Source organism: Rhinolophus ferrumequinum, chromosome 22 (genome assembly GCF_004115265.2).
Source record: "Rhinolophus ferrumequinum isolate MPI-CBG mRhiFer1 chromosome 22, mRhiFer1_v1.p, whole genome shotgun sequence".
NCBI classification, from domain to species: Eukaryota; Metazoa; Chordata; class Mammalia; order Chiroptera; family Rhinolophidae; genus Rhinolophus; species Rhinolophus ferrumequinum.
This window is the reverse complement of record NC_046305.1, coordinates 41114593-41138741: the sequence shown is the minus strand read 5'-3', so window position 1 is coordinate 41138741 and position 24149 is coordinate 41114593. Positions and strand designations below refer to the sequence as shown.

Here is a 24149-nt window from a genome sequence, read left to right as displayed (position 1 = left end):
GAACAAATGAACAAACTAATCAGAAACAGTCTCAGAGATATAGAGAAAAAACTGAGGGTTGCTAGTTGGGAGGGGGTTGGGGACGAGGGAGAGGGTGAGGGGATTAGAAAGCACAATTGGTAACGACGATTGCCACGGGGATACGAAATACAGTTTGGGGAATATAATCAATAACGTTGTAAAGATTTTGTAGGGTATCCGCTGGACACTTGTCTTATTAGGGAGACCACTTCATGGACGGTGTAGGTGCCTGACCACTGTACACATGAAGCTGAATAATACTGAATGTCAAATATATATACACACACACACACACACACACACACACACATACATACATATATATATATTCACAGGAAGGAGTACAGCATAAGGAATAGAGTCAGTGAAACTGTAACAGCGACATATGATATCAGAAGGTTAGTAGAATGGGGGACGGGGGTTATTACCTTGTGAGGTGTATAAATGTGTATTACATTGTTTTGTACACCTGAAATAAAAAAATAAAAAAAAAGAAGGTAACTGAGCTCCAGAAAGGGGATGTAAGAAGGAGTGGTGAGCAATGAGTGGTCGTTAACGTAACAGACAACTAAAAAAAGATAATAATGCTGATCATTAATTTGAGAAGTAAAAAAGATGTAAGGTGAGCAAAAATAAAGCGTTAAGATAACATTAAAAAGGTATGTGGCTTGAACTAAACTGTTCTGAGGTTCTTGTGTTGTTCAAGAGGAGGGATTCAAGAGATAATTCAAGAGATATTAATTAATCTCAACTTTGTTGAGTCAAAGTGTACAAAAATTCTAAGGATAACTGCTACAAATATACAAATAGAATATGTAACTTCCAAACCAGTAGAAAAGGAAAAAATAAAACTATATAAAAAGTCCTCAGTCCAAGAGAAGCACCCTAGAGAAACACTCAAATACATGTAAATGTACAAGAATGCTCACTGCACGTGGCGCCAGTTTTGACACAGCCTAAATTTCCACTGCGTGGAAAACAGAGGAATAAATTGTGATACTCATATAAGCATATACGAACCAGGAGTGAACATTTATACATGTATCAATGTGGGATAAACTTCACAAACATAATGTTGAGGGAAACAAAAAAAGCTAGATGCAGGAGGACACATACAATATGACGCCATTTACACTGTATAAAAACACAACTACAGAGAAAACTTGCAGTCATGGTAGAATAGGTGGTCAGGAGATTCCCCTCCAAGAAAACAAGTATAGACCAAGGTGAAATTGTGGAGGAAAAAAATTTCAGGTCACCTGGAAATCAGCCTCAGCCAGACAACAAGCTGAGAAGCACTTACTTTTGAACATATGCCAGCATATCAAGTAAGAATGGTGATGGTGACCACGTGACCTTCTAGCCTGAGGCTGCACCCAATTCCCACCGTTCCCCCAAATCAGTTAGCAAAAACTATAGCTCTACTGACTTGAGGCTGGTTGTGAAAACCACCAGCTTTCCTGACCCAGGTGAATACTTGATTTGAGGTAGGGTGGCAGAGGGAGTGCAAAATCTTGCAGCTTTGCTGGTTAAAAATGGCAGATCTGGTTCAGAGCAGGAAGCATGCAGCTTTGGTAGCCCAATGTTTTGGTCAGCAAATCATCCAGAAATTTAATGGAGAAATTCTGCATGTAAGAAAACCAAAGATGGTTAGGACAAGCTCTCCATACATCCTTCCTTAGCTGACCGTCAAACTGCATGTGCAGGGAAAGTCTGAGAAAGCCCAGGGGAAAAAATAAAGAAAAAGAGACTCAAAAACTGATTGTGACATGGAATGCATTCCTTAACCCACACTTAGCTTGATAAGCAAACGATAGAAGCTTTATAGGCTTGAGGTGTCTAAACACAACGTCTGTCCAGTTGACCTCGAAACTACACAAACATGGGGGGGAAGCTATTAGGAGCCAAGCAAAAAAATTAAAATTAAAAACCTCTTGAATGACATCAGTGGCTACACAGTGCAGGGAAGAATGATCCCACAGGTTAAATCCACACAAAATACTAAAACAAAACACAATTTAGAGTTACCACAATACATTATCTAAAAGGTCCAGTTTTCAACCAAAAATTAGTAGATATAAGGTCTGACAATTAAGTTTGTGAATTTGTTGCAATGATGTTGCAAACCTTTTTCGATATCAGAGGGATTATTCATTATGAATTTGTACCAACTGGACAGTTAACCAAAGTTACTATTTGGAAGTGCTGAAAAGGCTGCATGAAAAAGTTAGATGACCTGAACTTTTCGCCAACAATTCATGGCTCTTGCATCATGACAATGCACCAGCTCACACGGCACTGTCTGTAAGGGAGTTTTTAGCCAGTAAACGAGTAACTGTATTGGAACACCCTCCCTACTCACCTGATCTGGCCCCCAATGACTTCTTTCTTTACCCAAAGATAAAGAAAATATTGAAAGGAAGACATTTTGATGACATTCAGGACATCAAGGGTAATACAAGGACAGCTCTGATGGCCATTCCAGAAAAAGAGTTCCAAAATTGCTTTGCAGGGTGGACTAGGCGCTAGAGTTAGTGCATAGCTTCCCAAGGGAAGTACTTTGAAGGTGACGGTAGTGATATTCAGCAATGAGGTATGTAATAGTTTTTCTAGGATGAGTTCGCGAACTTAATTGTCTGACCTTGTATGTAAAGAAACAGTAAACTGTGACCCACACTTTTGAAAAATGCAGTCAACAGAAACCTGAGTGGACCCAGATGTTAGATATAGCAAATTTCAAAGCAGGTATTATAAATATGATAAATGAATTAAAGAAAATTATGCTAACAACTTAACCATGGAAAATCTCAAAAGAGAAATGGAAACTAAAAAAGAACCAAAAGGAAATTCTAAATGTGAGAAGTACAAAACTGAAATGAAAAAAAAAAAAAATCACTAGATGGCTCAACAGCACATTTGAGATATCAAAAGAAAGAATCGGAGAACTTGCAGATGGATCAATAGATATTGTATTTGAAAGAAAAAAGATGAAAGAAAAGTAACACAGCCTCAGTGACCCATGACACAATGTCAAACCTTCCAACATAAGTGCAATGGAGTTTCAAAAAGAGAAGAGGGAAAGAGAAACGGGCAGAAAAAAATTTGAAGAAATAATAACTGCAAGTTTCCCAAATCTGATGAAAAGTATTAACTTGTAGATTCAAGAAACTCAAAGAACTGCAGGTAGAATAAACACAGAGAACTCCACCTAGACACATCACAGTTAAATAGCTAAAAGCCAAAGACCAAAAGAAAAATCCTGCAAAACACAACTCTATACATTGTTTATAATACAAATATATGTAGAAAATGTGTAAAAGATATATAGGTGAATGATAAACACCAAATTCAGGATAGGGAAGAAAGGGAGAATAACAAAATCAGAGTGATTTGTATTTATGATTGAACTGTATTTATGATTCATTTGTTAAGTTGGACACTGAGTGTAAGGGTATGCATTATAATCTTCTCTAGAGCTTTCTGAATGTTTCAAATATCTCACCACCAAAAAAATTATCAAAAAGGGTATGTCCTCTGCTATGTAAAGAAAAAAAAAATGAGAGGAAAAACTTTTTTAATTTCATGAAAATATTTTTTGTAATAAAGTACATTTTCATACAGTTTACCTGGTCTCATTTAAAACAGATTAGAGTTCTAGGAGAATTGCCAATGTAAGAGTACTGTGTACCATTTCAATTATTAGTCTGTAATATCACACTGAAAATGTCACTGACTCTCATTTACAGGTTTTACCTTACAGCTCCTGAGCCATTCCATACTGCTGGACACTGGGAACAATATGGCCATTCCTTTGAATCTAATCTATTATCAGTGGCATCCTAGGGAAGAAAAGAGTTAACACATCAAGAAATGTTGTAAACTCTAGGATATTTTTGTTTGTTTTGCATAAAACTCAAAACGTGTATTTATAATTAAGGACCATAAGGAGATATATATATCTATCTATATCTATATCTATATATATCTACCTATCTATCTATCTATATATATATATATTTATTTATTTTTAGGATATATAAATATTCAATAAAATAAGGTTAGTCCTTTCTTTGAAACTCACAAAACTTACTCGCTTCAAATATTAATGCAATCACTTATTAAACCAGTATTTATTGCATACCTGTATTTCTTCATTTGGAGGGTCCCCACATTGGTGTGAAGACTCCAGGTATCTTATCAGGACCTTTATGTCTAAAGTGCTAGGGAATTCTAAATATCATCCTGGTCCTGACATGCCTCTTAGGCTACCAGTGTCCAAGCCCTGCCCTTCAGCAGTGGCTCTAAAACAGGATGTGACCCCTGGCTAGGGCTACACAAGACAATACATGGGGATGGGGGAAATTTTCCTTTTCATTTCATTTATAAAATTTTCCTTTTTTAAGGGTTACATTGGATATACTTATGTGTATGGATATATTGTATACATAGATTATGTTTTGTTAGTATAGTAATATAGTTTATAAATAATCTTATGCTATAGGCTCATGTTCACATTTTTTATGGTTAAGTGTGAATGATCAAAAAAGGTTGGGGACCACTGCTTTACAGCATGGTAGTACAAATGGTATTAATAAGTGGACATAGGAGTGGGCACCAGGTACTCAGTATCCAAGAATATTTCAATAATACTGCAGGAAATAAAGAAGTGGAGTTTTAGGAGAAATTCTGAAGGTCTTAGATTGCCATTGAGCTCAAAGTGGATTTTCTGAATTTATCATGCAAATCTTTGTGGAAGGGTCTTATTCTAAAGCCAATTCTTATTCTAAAAATACCAGCCAAGAAAAACTACTTAGATCTACATCTTTGTCATGGGTCAGAGAAAGAAAATCTTATGTTGCAGAAAATAAAGTCTAAATTCTTTAAACTTTTCATCTATGATTAAGTACGTGTGAATGACAAAATTAGCCAAGCAAAACAGAAAAATCCTAGTAATATACTGTGTCCAATTAGATTCCAAAGGAAAGTAGAAACTGGGGTTTAAGTCAAAGGAAAATTGGAATAAATGATTATGACTGAAGAATCAATGTTATTTTATTGAGCTCATAATGCAATTTTTATTAGTCCATTTTATAATTTCTCATAATATTATTATAGATTTAGAATATTATTTTCTAAAAGCAGATAGTACTAAAGGCATCAACTATCTGTTGGATATAACAGCAAACTATAGTGAGGTTCACATTTTAGTCACAAATATATTTCCAAGAATACTGGATTCTAACATTTCCTAATAGTGGTCATACACAAATGTTATTTTGTTTGAACCTTCATTCAAATAAATTATTTATATTTCTGCTACATATAGTTATTTAAAAAACAGCAGTTTTTCCATAAAACGTGTGTGCTTTACTTTTTTATTTTGAGGCAGTCAGTGGTGTGAGTTTGTTTGAGGTCTTCAGGAAAGAATCTTCCAAGAGTTTACTCTCCTCCCTTGATCCCAGACACAGTCTTCTTTTGTAAACCCTACCAGTACTGCAGAAAATTCCTGACCCATGGATATGTTCAGAGTAACAGATAAACATACAAAGAGTAAAGAATACAGAAGGGCACTTAGGGTATAAGTAAAATCTAATGACTTTTACCTCCAAAATATCTTTGATAAAAGGTGTCCATCGAGAGAGTTGAAAAGTTTCTTCTGCAGACCGATCCTTTCTTAATGGTTTGCTTTGTTGAGACTAATAATAATTAGAGGAAAAAATTTAAAACCAGTAATTTATTTAGTGAGATTCTCTTACTGAGTTTTCTAACAAAGATATTTAATTTACAGCAAATACTATGTTGTATTTGATTTAAAACTAAGAAATGCCTACTCAAATAACCTGAATAAGTGTGGTTACATAACTTCACAGTATTTTGTGCTTTAATAATAAAATAGCATCAAAATGTATGTTTACTCAAAAGTGCTATAAAACTTGATGGGAAAGAATGAGATCCTAAATAGTTCTTTCAAAATTTGCTATAAATGAATCATAAAGAGAAAAGCATGAATAGCAAATTACAAATGAAGCCATTAAAACATAAATTCACTAGAAAGATGTTATCTATCCAAATTACTCATATATGGAAAAGAAAACAAAATTTTAATTTTTTAGTTACCAAATCTATTGAGCAAAATTAAGAAGACTGTTCACATGGATTCCCACGTAATAAAACATATTTAATGCAAACAACTACACATGCATATATATATATGTCAGTATATACAAAACGTAAGATTTCTTACCGGAGGGACAATGGGAACACCAAGGTAACTCCAGTTACGAATCATGTCACTCTCATTTTCTATCTTTACATTCTGGATCAACCTGTCCAAATTTTCTTCCGTAGTTCCTTAGATAAGTAAAAGTGAGTCACAAAATTGCTACCACAATCATTTCTAGATTAAAGGTATACCCATGAATAAAGCTTTTTAAATAAAAAGTAAACATTTAAATTACATACACTCTAGTCTTCTCCCAATTTCATATTTTTCCTTTTATTTACAATAGTACCTCGGTTTTCGAACACTGTAAATTTTATGGATCTATGGTATCATTAGATAGTAAAACTCATGCTAAATTTTCAGTTTTAGGGGTTGATTTTAAAGGTCTGGAATGGATGAATCCCTTTTGCATTACTTTCTATGGGGAAACCGTGCCTCAGTTTTCGAATGTTTCATAACTTGAACGGTCTTCCGGAATGAATTACGTTCGAAAACCAAGGTACCACTGTATCTGAACCAACTTCAGCTATTACCTTTGAATTTTCTAAGATTCTCTTAAGATCTTTAGTTAAACCACTTCTTATAAAGTGATTTTAGAGCTGGGTATTCTAATACATTCATGAAAATGAACAAAGTCTCCATTACCATTAATACTGAAGATATAGAGCAGGATTGCTCTTATTTTATCATAATTATCATGACTTTTGTTGAGTAGAACTGGAAGGAGTACTCGCATAGAATCTTTCACCTTCTGTCCTTCTGCGTCAGTTCCAAGTGCCAGATCCTTATTGAAAATGAAATAGTCAGTGGTCTATAACCCAAATTCATCTTCAGTTAAAAATATCTTATTATCTTGGCAAGTTTTAATGGAATACTGATGACATTTCACAGGAAAACGTGGGCATCACTTGTGAACTACTGACTGAAGAAAATGTAAAATGTCAAAAAATAATTCAGAGAAGAGAATCATTAATCTAAACCTGTGCTGATATGGTAGACATGGGCCACATGTGGCTACTGAGCACATGAAATGTGGCTGGGCTAAATTAAGATGTGCTGTAAATGAAAACACTAGATTTTGAAGACTTGGTATAAAAAATATGTAAAATATTTTACTAATAATTTTTTGATATTGACTACATGTTGAAATAATATTTTGGATATATTGGGTTAAGTCAAATATACTATTAAAATTAACTACCCTTGTTTCTTACCTTTTTAAGAATATTTAAAATTACACATGACTTGCATTCTATTTCTATTAGACAGCACTGACCTAAACCATTTCGCATTATAGAGGAGCCTCTTAAAACAAGTTAAAAGTGCCTATGCAGTACTCTGCAGGCTGCTACATTAAATGCTGCATCCACTGAGAAAAGCCTGCCAACAATAGTACGCTGAAATAATGCTCCGAGCACTTAAATCATCCCATTCAACCAAAAATGCTTAATCACAGGTTAGGAGGGACTTGCTTACTATGATACTATTTATCTACTTGTTACTGTCAGTGGGGAAAGATGTAGTAAATACGGCCTAGGTGAGTCCTCTTCTAACAGAGACTCTGTGACTCCGCGCACTGTACTGATTGAGCAAAGTTAGGTTTTACCTTAGAAAGTTCACTCAAGAAATCCATTATGAACATACGTATTTCTGACTCTGCACATACCTGTTCAGTTTTGCAGAGCTTTTCTATATTAAGCTTGAATTTATTCATGCAGTCTTCTGCTAAGTTAAGATGAACAACTTGCTGAAAAGCAGAAGAAATCATTTAAAAAATTTTAAAGCATTTAGAAATCATTTAAAGCAAAAGAAGTCATTTAAAGCATTTTAATTTATTTTTGTGCAACCGATATTAACTTCTGAGATTGGCTTGAAGGTAAGTATGGGTTTGGGTGGAAAGGCGGTACCATGTAAAGCAAGACAAGGAGAAAAGTGAGAATTAACATGACCTACAGGGGACGATCAACAGACAGCACAAAACAGAATGAAAGGGTTGACTTTGTGTTGGGTTTACGGGTAAGGAACAACCACCACTGGTTAATCCAATGGTGAATTTCCTTATTAAGTTGATATATGCTAAACTTTCTCTGTTTGGCTGTTCAAGACAAAGACAAAGTTTAAGTTGGATATGGCTAAATCTAGATTCTAAATAGAATACTATTGGGAAGCTTAAATATTTGGGCTATTTCTCAGGCTTACAGTGAGGTTTTAGAGGACAGCTAACACCAAGTATTCCATGACATCCACTGCTAAAATTGACTATAGAACTAGATGGACAAATAAACGAAAAATGATAAGGTATGTCACATGCTTACCTTGGTAATCTGTTTACGGAAATGGGGCATCTTTTTCATCAGTTGGGCAAGAGCACTAAGCGATGTCTAGGAAAAATCAAACATTTTAAAATCAAACTTATGATTCAGTTATTCTATATACCAACTTTAAAATCCAGTAGTTTTAAATATTTGTTAATTTATTAAATATTTGACAAATTTTAAGACAATAAATTCAAGAAATTTCTAGTTTCAGCCACGATAGAGTACATGATATCAAGATTACTCCATAAACAAAAATAAAATTGGCAAAATTAGGACAACAGCTTTCAGGTAATGGATAAAAAATAGCTCATTCAACTATATCAATAATTATATGAAATATATACAGACTTAGCATTCCAATTAAAATACAAAGACTGTCAGATTGAACAAACAAACAAAAATCAACTACAGTTCTTTATAATAAGCACATTTTAAATATAGACACAGACAATTCTAAGCAAAGGATGGGAAAAAGATATACTATGTAAACACTAACCAAAATAAAGCAGGAATGGCTACATTACTATCAGGTGAAGTAGGCTTTAAGGCAAGAAATATTGCAAATTATAAGAAAATGACATTTTATGATGATAAAAGAATAAATTCAACAAAGATAACTATCTTAAATTTATAATGATTCTCATTAACATGGCCTTATCAGTTGATACAGCTTCAAAAGTTGACAGGATTATAAAGAAAATCAGATTAATTCATAATCAAAGATTTTAATATACTACTCTCAGTAACTGACAGAAAAAGACAAAAAAAATCAGTAAATAGATTTGAATAACATGATAAATCAACTTAATTTAATTGACACATAGAATTTATATTCTTTTTAAGTACACATAGGGTACTGACCACACTAGATCATATGGTGGGTCACAAATCAAATCTGAACAAATTGCAAAGGACTGAAATCACACAGTGCACATCCTCTGGCCACTATTACAACTAAATTTCAACTCAGCGACAGAAAGATAAGTAGAAAATTCTCAAACTCTTCGAAATTAAAAAACATATTCATTCCTATGTAACACATGAGTCAAAGAAGAAATCACAATGAAAGTTAGAAAACATTTGAGCTGAATTAAAATAAGTTATTCAAAAATTTGTGGGATACAGCTACAGCAATGTTGAGAAGGAAAGAGAAAAGGTTGAAAAATCAATGCTCTAGACATCCAATTCAATAAGCTAGAAAAACAAATTAAGCCAAAGAAAGTTAAAGGAAGGAAATAAAAAAGTAGAAATCAATTAAATACAATACTAACATACGAAAAAAGAAATCAACAAAGCCAAAAGTTGATTCTTTTAACTATTACTAATATATAGAGAGGATAGTAATAGTATAGGGGATAAAACACAAATTAACAATATTAGGATTAAATTAATAGAACACAATTACCAATTCTACAGACACTGCAAGGATAAGAAGATATTTGAAAACACAGGTGTAATAGACAAATCCCTTGAAAAATGCAACATCTCAAAACTGATACAAGAAAAACTTAAAAATCTGAACAGCTTTATATCTAGTAAAGAACTTGTAATTAAAGACTTTCCCACAAAGAAAACTCCATGTCCAGACTACTTAATTGGTGAATTTCTTTCAAGCAATAATTGGACTAATAATAACAATCTTATACAAACAGTTTCAGAGAATAAAATGAGTGAAAGCATTACAACTCATTTAAAGACCAATAATCTTGCTACCAAAACCTGACAAGAACATTACAAAAAAAGAAAAAAAGGAGTATTACAGGGAAATATTTCTCATAAACCTTGAAGCAAACATCCTAAGCAAAATGTCAGCAAATAGAACCCAGTGATAGAGGAAAAGAATAATGTATCATGACCAAGTGGAGTTTATTCCAGGAATGCATGGTTGGTTTAATGTTAGAGAATCAATGAATGTAATTTATCACATTAACAGAATAAAGGAAAAAAAATAATTTCAATAGATGCTGAGAAAGTATTTGATGAAGTCCAATACTCATTCCTGATTTAAAAAAAAAAAAAACCTTTTGGCAAATTAAGAATAGAGAGGAACTTCCTTAATCTGAAAAAGGGTATACCTAAACAACCTAAAACTAACATAATACTCAATGATAAAATATCAAACATGTTTCTCCTAAGGTTAGGAATAAGACAATAATAGACTCTATCACCAGTTCTTTTCTACATTATATAGCTACGAGGTATTAACTACTAATGAAATTAATTTAAAATAAGATTGAAAAGGATCAAGCTAAACTTTCTTTATTCATAGATGGTATCATTGTGTAACCTTCTGGAATGATGGAAATGTTCTATATCTTGATTTAGGTTGTGGTTCTGATGTGTGTATATACATATATAAAAAAGTTATTCAGTATACACATAAGATTTGTGCATTTTACTTAGGTAAATTATACCTCAATATAAAAAACTTAGCAAGAATACATTGGTAAAATGAGCTAAATAGCCTTTTAAAAATGAACTTTAATGAAGCAAGACAGTTAGCAAAATGTTGCTAACTGTTTAGGCTAGGTTATAGGTACGTGGGAATTCATTTGCTCTACTTTTGTGTTAGAAATTTCCCAAAATGAAAAGTTAAACAAAATAAAAATTTTAAGCAAATTTTAAAATTCACCTTCAGTATTACTTTGAAAGTTAAATAAGTCTCTTCTTACCTTTCCTTCTGTTGCTTTCTTTGTTGACGAAATTTCCTTCATAAGCTTTGGAATTTCCCTGTCAAATTGAGAGAATTTTTTAAATTCCTAAGGTGTACTTCTTTATAGAAACATTTTAAGATTACAAAATGTACTATCATGTATTCAGGGTCCAAAAAATATGGAATGAAAATTAAAATGGGTTCACATACTCTAACACAACTGCAATATGCCGATGTCGAATTCTGACCCAGAGGTCATCGTCTTCTTCAAGGATTGCCTCCTTTTCTTTCCCATCTGTTTTATATCTACAAGTAGACATAAGTATAAAACTTCTGGATTATTGTTTCCCCAAAAAAAGTGGAAGAAACATTTTTACAAACAAAAATTTTAAACCAAAGCTCAAGAACTGAAGAGTACATATCCACTATTTTAGGGGGATAATGAAGACCTACTCAAAACTAAGGCATATTGTTATCCTTACATTAAAAAAATCAAAGTGCTATGCCTACCAAGACATTCTTACTTTCAAATGTTAGATTTAGTTGTCATTATTATAGTTTTAGGTTAACAAAATGGTATTTTATGAAACAAAAATTCAACATTCCACGATCAACTTTAAGAACAAGACCGAGTATACTAACGATTTGTGTTAATTGCTTAAAAACACGATTTTAATGTACTAGTAACCATCAGCACAACTATCAAACTTCTATTAAGTAAAAACGAGAAACATCAGCCCCAATGTAGCCTATTAAATACTGAAGATGTTCGGAATTAGTACAAAATTCACAAGCATTTATCATGTTTCCACATTCTTCCCTAACCCTATAAGCACATCTCCTTTAAGAATGAGAAAGAAAATGAGAGAAAAACTAATGTAGCCATAAAAAATTGTGATTGCTTTAATGAGTCCTAATGAAGTTAAGCAGCAATTCAAGGGATTCATGAAAAAACTTAAAATGGACTTCCTGACTGCTTGTCCAAATTAATTTCTCCCTTCTCTTTTTTATGCAGATAGCCTCCTTCCATTTGGGAAACTAAGGAGATTCAATCATTCAGGGGACTGGCAATTTCCTGAGCCAAGATTAGGAAGAATGGCACTGAGCTTTCCTAGCTCTGGACTGCAGACAATAAATGTAGATTTCTGCTGTATGAATACAATCATTTCCATAGCCCCCAAAATTACAGGTCCCACTTATAAAACCATCTACCTATCTGTGGTCTTAATTACAGATGCCCAAGGGTAGAAAGACTGTGCTTAATTACAAGACTGTACTAAGGATAGTGGTCCTTTTGTCATTTAAAATGTCACTTTGTACTCATACAATGTCTTTAATCTTTGATTTATACACAAAGATTAAGATAACAATCCTGACAATACTAAAAGACGACAATTCCACTTTAAGAGTACATTTAAAGAAGTCACCAAGATGAAAAATAGATTCTGGGTACTTAACAATTTCCTGCTTTGTAACAATTTCCTGCTTTGTATTCTACTTCCATTAAAAATTGTGATGAAGCACAAACCGCAGGGAGTTCATGCTTCCATCTATCAAGTCTTATCCCTGGAGTGCTTTGATTCATTAAAAAAAAAAAAAAAGTATGGATGGCTTTTAAAAAAAAATAAGTTGCTCCCTTACTCTTAAAAATTAAAACTTGCTTTGCTTGCTAGCAAACCTAGAGAGATAAATATTTTAAATACTAGGTTAGAAATGTCTGAAAGGTAGGTCTATAATCTGAAAGCAAATCCTTTAGAGTCCATCAGTTCAATTTTTTTGTAAATCTCTTGAGCAATGCAGCTTTAGAGACCTATGTAAAGAGAGGTAATAATATGCCTTCTGAAAATTCTGAATAAACTGCTTGAAACTACTTTTATACTAGAAAAAAGCTGTTGATTTCTCCATGCCATCTAACATTAACACAAACAACATAAACTCAAGAAACCAGTATTTGACCAGAATTCAAATTAAAATACAACAGAAAATATTAAATTAGTTTAACAATATATTTGGTTTAAGAAAAATATTAAGTATTATATTTATCACAAGAATTTGGATCTTTTTAATCTATTAAAATTACTAAATTAATTAAATTATGAAATTTCAGAAAACTAATTTTCATTTTTACTACGACGCTCAAACAGTAAATCTCAGCTGAAAAATGCCTATTTGGATTTAGAGATTATATCAAATAACATGTTACATATATATGCACATGCATATACACACAAATAAATGATACACAAAGAATAAAATGGGTCCTTAATAGAAAATCTATTTTATTTTTCACGTAGCTTTTTATTTCACATTACTTTTCAAGTAAATATGCTTATATCAGGGTTAAGTCAATACTAGGTGCCAAACTGGTAAAATTGTCTATCCCAATTGCCATCCTATTTAGTTTTCCAGTCTTCTAATCTCTTTAAATACGTTACACTGACAAGACACACATACAGAGACTTCTGGGTGTGTGATTCAAAATAATTACAGAATGACCAGTTTGAATATAGTTACTACTTCCATAAATAGAGTAATAGGTATGGCATTTACTCTTAACCTAAGTGAAAAGTCCAAATTCCACTGGTTAAATGTAGCTTTGTTGTAGACAGTTCAAGAAGCAAATATACCAAAAAAGGCTTCAAAGCAGTCAACATACGCATTAACTTACAAGGTCAAGATAATGTGTAATAGATTATGGTTATTGGGGAAAGAGAAGGATATAGTCTCCGAATAAAAAATAAAAAAGGTCAGAGTTAGCTCTCTGGTGCCTGCACAAATTATTAAATGCTCAGATCCTCTCCCGTTTCTATATGCCCTTTACATGCCCTTCAAATTATACTTGCTTGTATGTGTCATTCTCAATCGGCAGTAGATCATATGCCATTGCCTGAAACGTCAGTTCATGCAGGACAGTGGACACAGGATCAAAGCCACGATCAATTATTATGAGCTGGGAGTGAGTTTTACCCTGGAATGATAAGACAAAATTATCTTAAACTTCAATTTCCTTGTTTGAACACATATTCAATATCTTAGAAAACAAAAACAGACTTTTCCTAAGTTTTGTCACATTCTTAAGATTGTGAAGTTATATTAAGACAGAAAAATCTGAATGGCACAATAGGGGGAAAACAAGACTACAAAAGCAAAACCTTTCATAATTAGATTAAGAATATCTATATTCAATAATACAGTATTGTGAAAATTCCTTTTAAAAAGTAACACTTGGTTTGCAGTAAATCTGTTTTCTTAGGAATTCAGCTCCATAAACACTAAAATAGATATAAATTATAACCAGATGCTACTACACATTGTGCTAAGCAAGAAATACATATATTAGTTAATTCTTACAGCAACCCTCTGAGACAGGTATTCTTATCTCCATTTGACAATGAGGGCATTAAGGCTTAAAAGTAACTTGTCCGAATCAGGGAGGATCACTTCATATGTCATATAAATGTCTAAGCACTATGCTATATACCTGAAGTGAATATAATATCGGAATGTCAACTATAATTGAAAAATCAAAAAAAGTTAACTTGCCCAAATCACACAGGTAGTAAGAGACTCAAATTCAGGTCAGCTTCACTCCATGGCCTGTGCTCTTAACCATTATGCTATTTAAAAATATTATATTGCTAAAAATAAATCAACCAAAAAAACATTATATTGTTGCCAGCTAGGTGATAAATCACAATGAAAGCCTTGCTATCATTAATTCACAAACAGTACTAATTATTAAACAGTGAATAATAATACTGCTGGGAAAAATAATTGTTAATATCAATCTTTCATATTTCATTTTTAAAAGTAATATATTATTTGGATTTTTATTCAAAGCAGTAAGAGATAACTACAACTCATTAGACAAACATTTCCTATTTACTTACTTACAGTAAAGGTAAACTACATAGGATAGATCTTTGAAACATTTTTAAATTAACCATTCATTCATTTAAATAAATCTTGAGACAATATGGTTAAGAGCACAGCCTCTGGAATCAGACCAGAGGCTGATTGAGTCCAGCCTTGACCACTTCCTTGCTGTACAATTTTGGACAAATTGCTTAACTTGCTAATTATCTCTGCATTCTCATTTATAAAACAGAATATAATCAAAACCTCTCCTTATAAGACTATTATAAAGCTTAAATGTAACAATACAGGGAAATACTTAGCACAGTGTGGCAGTTAGTAAGCCCTCAATACATGGAAGTTATGAGTCTTCAGAAATTTGAATAGGAAAAAGTACAATATACGTAAGTACTAGATCAGGGCTTGGGATTCTGACAATATGTGGGAGGAAGTATCACTTGACCTGAAGGAAAGGCTTCAAAAAGGAGGTGACATTTTATCAGGTCCTTGAATAAAAGAAAGGTATCAAGCATTTGAAAGAATGTATAATTTCCCAGGCAGAAAGAATGGAAAGGAGGTTTTATTTATTTCTGTGGATTTTGCCTTTTTTTCACAGAAATCATGAAGGACTAAAGGGATATTTACTAATATACTCATTGTCTATCTCTCCCCTTATTCGACATTTATTGACTATCTACTGTGCTCTGTGTACTGAGCCATTGTCCTCATAACTACTATCAGCAGCTTTCGCTAGGCATCCAAACCAAAAACCAGTAATAAAGCTCTAAACTAATATTATAACTATGCTTATACCCTCCATTCTAGCCGAGTTGTTTGATTGTGGACTGTGCCTTTTTCTCTGTACATCTGCCCCCAAAATACTGTTATCCAAGCAACAAAATCCCTCTTCTATCACGTCATACTCATTCTTCAAGCTCAAGGGCCTGTTCCTCTAGGACGGCTCCTAGGACTCCAGTTAGAATACGATTAAGCCCCAGCCTACATTCCCATTACATTCTATGTTTTCTCTCATTCCACTTATCACATAGCATTGTAACTGGTGGTTTCTTTGCCCATCTCCTCTTTTAAACAATCAACAGTTTCTTCCTTTCATTCTTTAGCTACTGTAATATGGCTTCCTAGCCCTCTGACACACCTCTGTCAGTCTCCTCACGTTCTTCATTCCCCAACCCAAGCCTAAATTCTGGTAATTCCTCAGGTTCCAACCTTAGTCTTTGGTTACTTTAGACTATCTTCATAAGACAGTAACAGCTGTCATTTATTAAAATCTTGTATGTGCCAAACACATGTTAATTCACCTAATCTTCATATCAACCAAGCAAGGTATGTTATCTCATCCATTTTATAGAAGAAAATACAACTCAGAGTAAATAATTTATCCAAGGTCACAGAGCTAGTAATAATAGGAATAACTGTATTTACTAAATGTTTGCTCAGTGGCAAGCATTATTCTAAGAACTTTTACATGCACTAACTCTTTCAATGCTTCCACTGCTTTATAAAATAGGTATTCTCTCATTACCCCCATTTTATAGATAAGAAAACTTAGGCACAGCGAAGTTACACAATTTGCCTAAATTAACATATCTATGAATTAAATGACAGAGCCAGGATTTGGCCACAGTGCTTAATTTCAAAACACATACCTTCCCCACTGAACACCCTGTCTACTGAGGTTTCCACTACCATCTATATTAATAATTTCCAAATCAATATTGGGAATCTATGCTAATGATTCCCAAATCAGTACTGGAAAATGAATGAACAATAGTTTTTCGGTTTATAAAGAAATAAGTCAGACTATGCATAACCACTATTTGCCTTTTATACTTTACCTTTATTAGGCTCTTTTCATCAGTCTTGTAGTAGTTTTCAAGTTTTTTTTCAACAAGCTGCGCAAGCTTATTGGCATTATCTAGAGGTTTACTAGAAACAGAAAAAATGCTCAATTATCTTTCTTTCAAGACATACTTTACAATATCATAAAGTTGAATTCTAAAATTAAACCATGTAATTTATTAAAAGATTTTATATAAATATATTATACTAATTTTGTCTGGATTTTAGAAATGTAAACATCATATATGCTTCAGATATTTTTAATATAAAGGAAATAAAATATGATAAATAAAATTTTGGTTCCCTTTATTCCCCCCCAATTCCTGGTCTTCTTCCCTTCTTCTACTCCCCCATCCCCACGGCAACCACTATCATGAATATAGTTTGTATGCTTCATACCATTACTGTTATGTGTGTGTGTGTGTGTGTGTGTGTATATACACACATATATATGCATATATATATTCTATATATGTACATATATACACTGTTTTATATGTTTTAACTGTATGTTTTTTACTGTTTTATATATATATATATATATTTGAGATCTATATACATTGACACATATATCAAATTTATTTATTTGTAGTTCGATACAGTATTCCATCATGATTATACCAGATTCTATGTATTCATTCCCCTCGAGATGTACATTTAAGTCATTCTCTATTTTATCTTATTGCAAACAATGTTGAAACAAATATCTTTGTACATACATCTCCATACACATGTTTCTCTACATATATTACATCTAGAAGTATAATTGCTGGGTCATAGAGTATGTATGTTTTCAATTTTTCTAGATATTACCATATATTCTCCAAATCAGCTGACCAATTATCCCACCCACTAGAAGTGTGAGATTTCCCCACATGCTCTCTAACATTTAGTCACTTTCCAATATAGTCTTTTGCATAAAATCTAATATATCACTGTCTTCTAAAATGATAAAAATCATACTCTAAATTGTAACTTCATGATCAGTGGCATGAGTAGAACTTCCAAATTTACAGAAAGATGTCGGAAAAGGTTCTTCAATTAGCACACCGACCTCAAAAATGGTCTCACTGTGAGGGCTTCAAAGTATTAAAAAATCTTTAGGTTTTATACCGTAAAAATAAAGCAGCAACTATAAAGAATAATTTATTACACATTTGGTTTTAAACTATCTCAAGAGGTAATAATTTCATGTTAGAATTACACTTTAAAAGTCCATAAGGCATAAAAGTAATACTTTGCAAAAGAACAAGTGGGATTCTAAAAGCCTGGATTATTTAACTATCACAGTAACTCAAAACAGGTCCATAGGTGAGATATTAAATTATAAATTGGTTATATTTACTCATGTCCTTGAACAGAGCTAATCACCAAAAGCAGAAGCTTGAATGGAGATTGCACTCTGGCAGAAGATAAGCCAATTAGCTCTCTGCCCCACTGGGTTCAGAATGTAATTAGAACATCACCTATAAGAAAAAGAATGTTTCCAACACCTGAGGTATGAGTAAAGAGCTTGTTTGGTAACACCTGAATTAAGGAGATTTACTATATTTTTTTCTAAGTAACTAATAGATTTTTTTTAATGGTTTAAGAGTAATGCAACTTAAATATAAAGCACTACACGAATTTCAAATTAAACAGTTCAACCAACCTGAGAAATGTTAATATTTAAAGAACGTTTTAAAAGAAAAATGAGTGATAATCTTTATTAGTAGTAGTATAGTATATTCACTACTACCATTTTATTAGTGCCATACACTATTAGTGCTTTACAGGTATTAAACTCATTTAACAACACCTTATAAGGTGAGTACTATTGTCGTTCCGATTTCATAGATAAGGAAACAGAAAACAAGGGTCACAGAGCTCGTAAAGAGTAAAGTCCAAGCTGCCTGGCTACACATAACAACATGGATGACTCTCAGAACATAATGTTGAACAAAGAAGCCAGAAACACAGCATTATCGTATGATTCCATTTATACCAAGTTCAAAATCAGGCAACCCTAAAATATGTGTTAAAAGTCAGGAGCGTAGTTACCTTTGGGGAAGGGAGAGAGGACAGTAACTCGAAGGGATCAGGAGGGGGGCCTCTGAGATGTTGTTAATGCTCTCTTTCTCGACCTTGGTGGGTTAGACGGGTATGTCCACTTTGGAATGATGCATCGAGCTATACATATATATAATTTATGCACTTAACAGTAAACTTCATTTTTAAAAAGAGGCAAATAAATAACGGTACATACTACTAAAGTCAAACTTTACCTCTTAAAAAATCCCAAAAATCTATTTTAAATGGCCATTGGGATTAGATACTAAAGACACTTAGACACTCTAAACTGTATCTAGATAATATGGCCGCTTAAATTTGGTGAAAACTTAATAAAAGATTAAATGTAAGACTGTAGTAGCCCCTATATGACAACAAAGACATTTACTCTAAGCATTCCTAAACTAATGAAAAAATGTGCCAATAAATCATAGAAATTTAAGGTCTGACAGTAACAGAGGCTATTAGTTACTCTGAAATTTAAACCTTACACTTTAAATCTCCTGTACATACAGCATATTTTTTACAAGGAAAATAAATTTTGCAAACCAACACACATAAGCACAGAGACATTTCTTACCTCTATACTGGACAGCAAATAGAAAGCATAACATAGACACTACCGAGCGTCTCACCTTTTATATCTTACTCCGGGATTTTCATCCAGAGTAGCACAGACTGTAACTATCTGCTCAGCCATCGCTTCCATGACGGCGTCTTTTCCACTGGCATTACTGGGGTCTGGACTGTAACAGTAATAGAATGCATCCGGTACATCAAGAGTATATACCTAAGGCAGGCCAAAAAAGAGTTACACTGTCAATTCTGTAGACTTGTTAAAAATATACATCAAGAAAAATGAGGCTATTGTTTGGGACATTAAAAAAATACTTGAAGTAACCATGCTATTTTCTGAAACAACTGTGTCTTTACCTTAATCAAATTTCATTTTCTCTGTCATTTTCATTTCATCCTTTCTTTTCTAACTCTCCTTTCCTGCTTAGCCTACCTCTCTCCTTTAGTTCTTGTTTCATGTACAGATAGTACTGTTTGCAACAGATGGAGGAATCTGAAGTAGTCAAACTAAAATACAACTCTAATGCCAACCACAAGAAAATACAACAAAGCCAAAATAGGTCTATATATTTGACATCCACTAAAAACCTTCTAGAGAATAACCTAAAAATTTTCCATAGTTGATACATAGCTTCAATTTTTCAGCTTATACTCTTCGTGTCCTTAAAATAAAGATATACTTCCTAAGACACAGTATTGTGCCAGACACCGTACTGGTCTTACCACATATATAGTAAAACCTCACAGACACATTTATTCAACTAACAAAAGCATTTACTTACTCGTATGTGCAAAGAATCGGATTAGAGATTTAACATTATTGTCATTTGAATAATACAAATGAAGAAGCTCTCTAATTGGAGTTGAGCGTTCCCTCATTAAACTATGTAATGTTTGTTTTTTTAAACAATGATAGTAATCCCTCTTAGCCTAGGATAATGTACTGAGTATAAAAGCAGGTATGTAATATACATTATAGATTAACTAATAAATTATGAATAAACTTCCCTGCATTTCCTTTCACACACAGTCATTCATTTCTTTGAACATAATCCAATCACCAAGAGCAACAGCTTGAACATGGACTGAGATTTAGCTGTAGCGAATCCACTTACGTCTGTGCTGCTCCAAGTCTTGGTTGCTGTATTAACTGCCAACAAGCATCCTACAGCTTGATGGTGGTTTTCTGATAATATACTATCCTACTGCAGTAGATAGTATTATCTGTTCAAAAATATTTACTGCCCCTCCCTATGGGGCCTCTTTCTATAGAATATTCCCACTCACTGATGTTGGGTCTGGTCAACTGTTTGGTCACTTGTCTCTGGTCATTGTAATCTGACTAGGAGTGACACATGCCACTTCCCCACAGAAGCTTTAAAAGCCTCTGTGGCTCGCTCCACCATTTCTCTTTTCCCTCAGCTACATCCCAGACAGGGGCTACTCCTTCGGCCTCAGTCGCAAAATGAAGAGAATAAGGAGGAAAGCCCTGGGCAAACCACTGTAACATGAACGAGAAATACACTTTGTGGTTGTAATGCAGTGAGATTTGGGGAATTCCTACCACACAGTTGAAATTACTCTAAGCTATCTATACTAATACTCCAATGAACCAAACAGAATTTTGGAGCAGGTTTTCATTCTACACTCTCATCTCTTCCCTTTCCCTCCTTCTCGCCCTCTGCCCAACTTTCCCCATCACCACCACTACGTGTTCCTTTAGGCTTTACTCATCTTTATGCTTCACAATCACTCCTTAGAGATCCCTGCAACTTCCATCTACTTTTTTTGCTAATCTCTAGCTAGCTTTGCTCAATTTCTACCTAGACTCCGTCTAGCACCCTCTCCACTAACTATACCAGACTCTTTGTACTCCCTAAGGCCCACTGTAAACAAACTCCTCTACACTCTTGAGTGCTTTCTATCTAATTGCCTTTATTACCTTACGCCCTCTGAAAGGGATTTAGGAGGAGTGAGTAAAATTCCTTCCTCCCCATGCAACGTCTAAATGTGTTGAATGTCCAACTTTCCTTCTTGGGAACACAGTGATATCTGACTTTACCAGTCTCAGCAATGATCTCCTGACTTCTACTTTTCCTTAAAGACTTTAGGACCAGTCCCCCAGTTTTCTGTACCTTCCCATTTTCTGCCATCATTCTTGGTGGGACTGGGAGCCTCCTACAACAGGGTCCCAACCTACCTATAGAGACAGCCTTATCTATCTTAACTTCACCCCTTATAATCCACTTTTCCTGATGCTCCCCTGCACTTTACTGCTTCTGTATCTTAGCAACCAGGCTATTGTTTTCTAGAATATTCTTTCCCTCGTCTGTTACTACCTTATGAAATTCTATTCTTTCTTCCAATGTTTTCCCATTCTCCTAGTAAGGAATAATCTCTCTCCTCTTGTGGCAGACCGCGAGCTGCCTCTCACCAAACCATTCTTCCCTTACTTTTGAGTAACATACCAATTCTTTGGGAGGAAGCAGCCATATGCCCAGCTAAAACACTACATTTCTGTTTTCCATGCACTTAGGTATAACCGTGTGACTAAATTTTAGGTAATAAGATATAAATGAAAACCATGTACTTCTTTCTTTCTCTCCTTCACCTGCTTCCTCAAATGAGGATGTAATAAATCGACAGTCATCTGAGATCACGCAGGCCATGTCCCAGATACCAGGCCCCTGACAATTTTGTACAGCCAGCATACCAAACTTACATCACCCATTTCCTGACTTCTTTTATATTAGCAAGAAGTAAGTTTCCATCTTGTTGAAGCCACTGAAAGGTTAAATTTTTGTTATGTGCAGTTGAACCTAACCTTAATTGATAACATTTTGAAGATGTGTAACACTTTTTTTTTTACAGTATTCAGATGAGGGTAGGACATACATCTTGTTCATCTTTTCACAGCAGACTGTTTTGCATCTTGCAGACAATGTGCATTGCACATGATCTTTGCTCATAGCTTAAAACAGTAGTATTTAATTTATATCTTCACTTGCAAACAAAAGTTCAAAAATTTTCACTGTAATTTCTCCCTAACAGTTAAGTTTATTAAGTAAACCCTCTTAAGATGTTTACCAAGGAAGTAAATTAAAAGAAAAAACAAGGGAGAAACATAGCAGACAGATAGGACCTAAAATAATAACATTTTGAAAAGACTGGTAAATAGAAGATTTTTATGAGATTTCTCTATACATACAAAGACAAGTTATTTCCGTCAGCCATCAAATTGGCCAGATATCTACACAAACCTCTCTTTAAAATACAGCAATTCCACAATTTCAATAAATTCTGAGGGTTAAACTATATCTTTTGTGCAACAAGATGCTTTGGATATGTTTGCAATATTTATCACACTACTGTTCATATCCCATGTGATTTTAGGAAGCCCATTTTCACTCTAAACTAATCTTACATATCATACTAAAAGGAACAGGTCTAAAGGTTTACATTTGGAAAACAGTTTAATGTCAACCAGATAATCTTAAAATTTTATAATTTGGATTATAATCTTTCTTTGTCAAAAACAGCAATAGCCTAAAAGAGAAATTCTTTATCTAGGACCTTTTTGTTTCTTAAAATATTGATCTTACAGTTCCAAACAATAATAAATAATTTCAATTCTATAAAATACTAGAATCCAAACAAAGAACAGAGCACTGTTATTATTATTATTAATTGAAGGCTCATTAACTGTTCCAAAGGCAAAACAAATCAACAAAAATCTTGTTTTATAAATTTTAAAAAATCATAATTTATATAATGTTATATAAAAGTTTATTAAAGAACACTTATTTTAATATCACAAATTAGAGAAGCTAAAAATATTTTTTTGTGGAGTCATCTAACAGAGATTGTTCGCAAAATCATTTGATTTTATAATCTAATAGTACCGTAAAACTTGACATACACAGGACTTAGTGGCAGATGTAAAATTTAAGCTCCACTTTCATTATTAATGTTGTATTCCAATTAAGTGCTCATGTTCTTCCCTTCATCATAGGAAATGTTTATTTGTGGATTACTCAAAATTCACCAAAAACATAATATATAAAACATCTTTAGGATATACCTTATTAACAAATAAGCTCATAAAACCAAAATTTAAAATCCATTATGAACTAAAATTAAAAATTAAAATAGAAAGTACCTGAGATTCAAGTGGAATAAAGGAAATATTTATTTCTTTACATCTTCTTACTGACTTGGAGCAAGCCTTAATTTTGTTAAAGAGACCATCGGGGCAAACTGAAAGGACAAAAAAGAAAAAAGGCATATGACTCTATCTAAATTTTTGTACTTTTGGATAAATCATTCCAACATCCAAGAATATTTACTTTTTATATATAATTACTGATTTTCACAAAGTAATTTACTATGAGGACAAAGATAATGTGTAAATATTGTTCCTTACTTTATAGAGCATGTGTATTCTAGCCAAGAGCGCTGTATTAGAAATTCCATTTCCCCCCAATCTTATCTACAATAACCTAAGATATATTTCCTTAGAGAGCTGCTAACACAGCAAACTAAAATTGTTACGAAGGAAAACCAGGTACAAACTCATGACTTAACATTTTGTAGG

At 33.3% G+C, this 24149-nt stretch overlaps 1 protein-coding gene across 2 annotated transcripts in view; it reads right to left on the bottom strand.

Annotated features, from left to right (window-relative positions):
- The window catches only part of STXBP3 (syntaxin binding protein 3), a 48500-nt gene that overhangs the window by 6000 nt on the left and 18351 nt on the right, over positions 1-24149 (bottom strand). For both annotated transcript variants that reach the window (XM_033093997.1, XM_033093999.1), the window contains exons 6-17: positions 23715-23812; positions 19615-19769; positions 16927-17017; positions 14059-14183; positions 11426-11521; positions 11235-11292; positions 8560-8625; positions 7911-7991; positions 6890-7028; positions 6266-6372; positions 5625-5717; positions 3775-3860 (exon numbers count right to left, since the gene is read on the bottom strand). In XM_033093997.1, the coding sequence (XP_032949888.1) occupies positions 3775-3860; positions 5625-5717; positions 6266-6372; positions 6890-7028; positions 7911-7991; positions 8560-8625; positions 11235-11292; positions 11426-11521; positions 14059-14183; positions 16927-17017; positions 19615-19769; positions 23715-23812 (1195 nt within the window). The remainder of the gene's footprint in view (positions 1-3774; positions 3861-5624; positions 5718-6265; positions 6373-6889; positions 7029-7910; positions 7992-8559; positions 8626-11234; positions 11293-11425; positions 11522-14058; positions 14184-16926; positions 17018-19614; positions 19770-23714; positions 23813-24149) is intronic.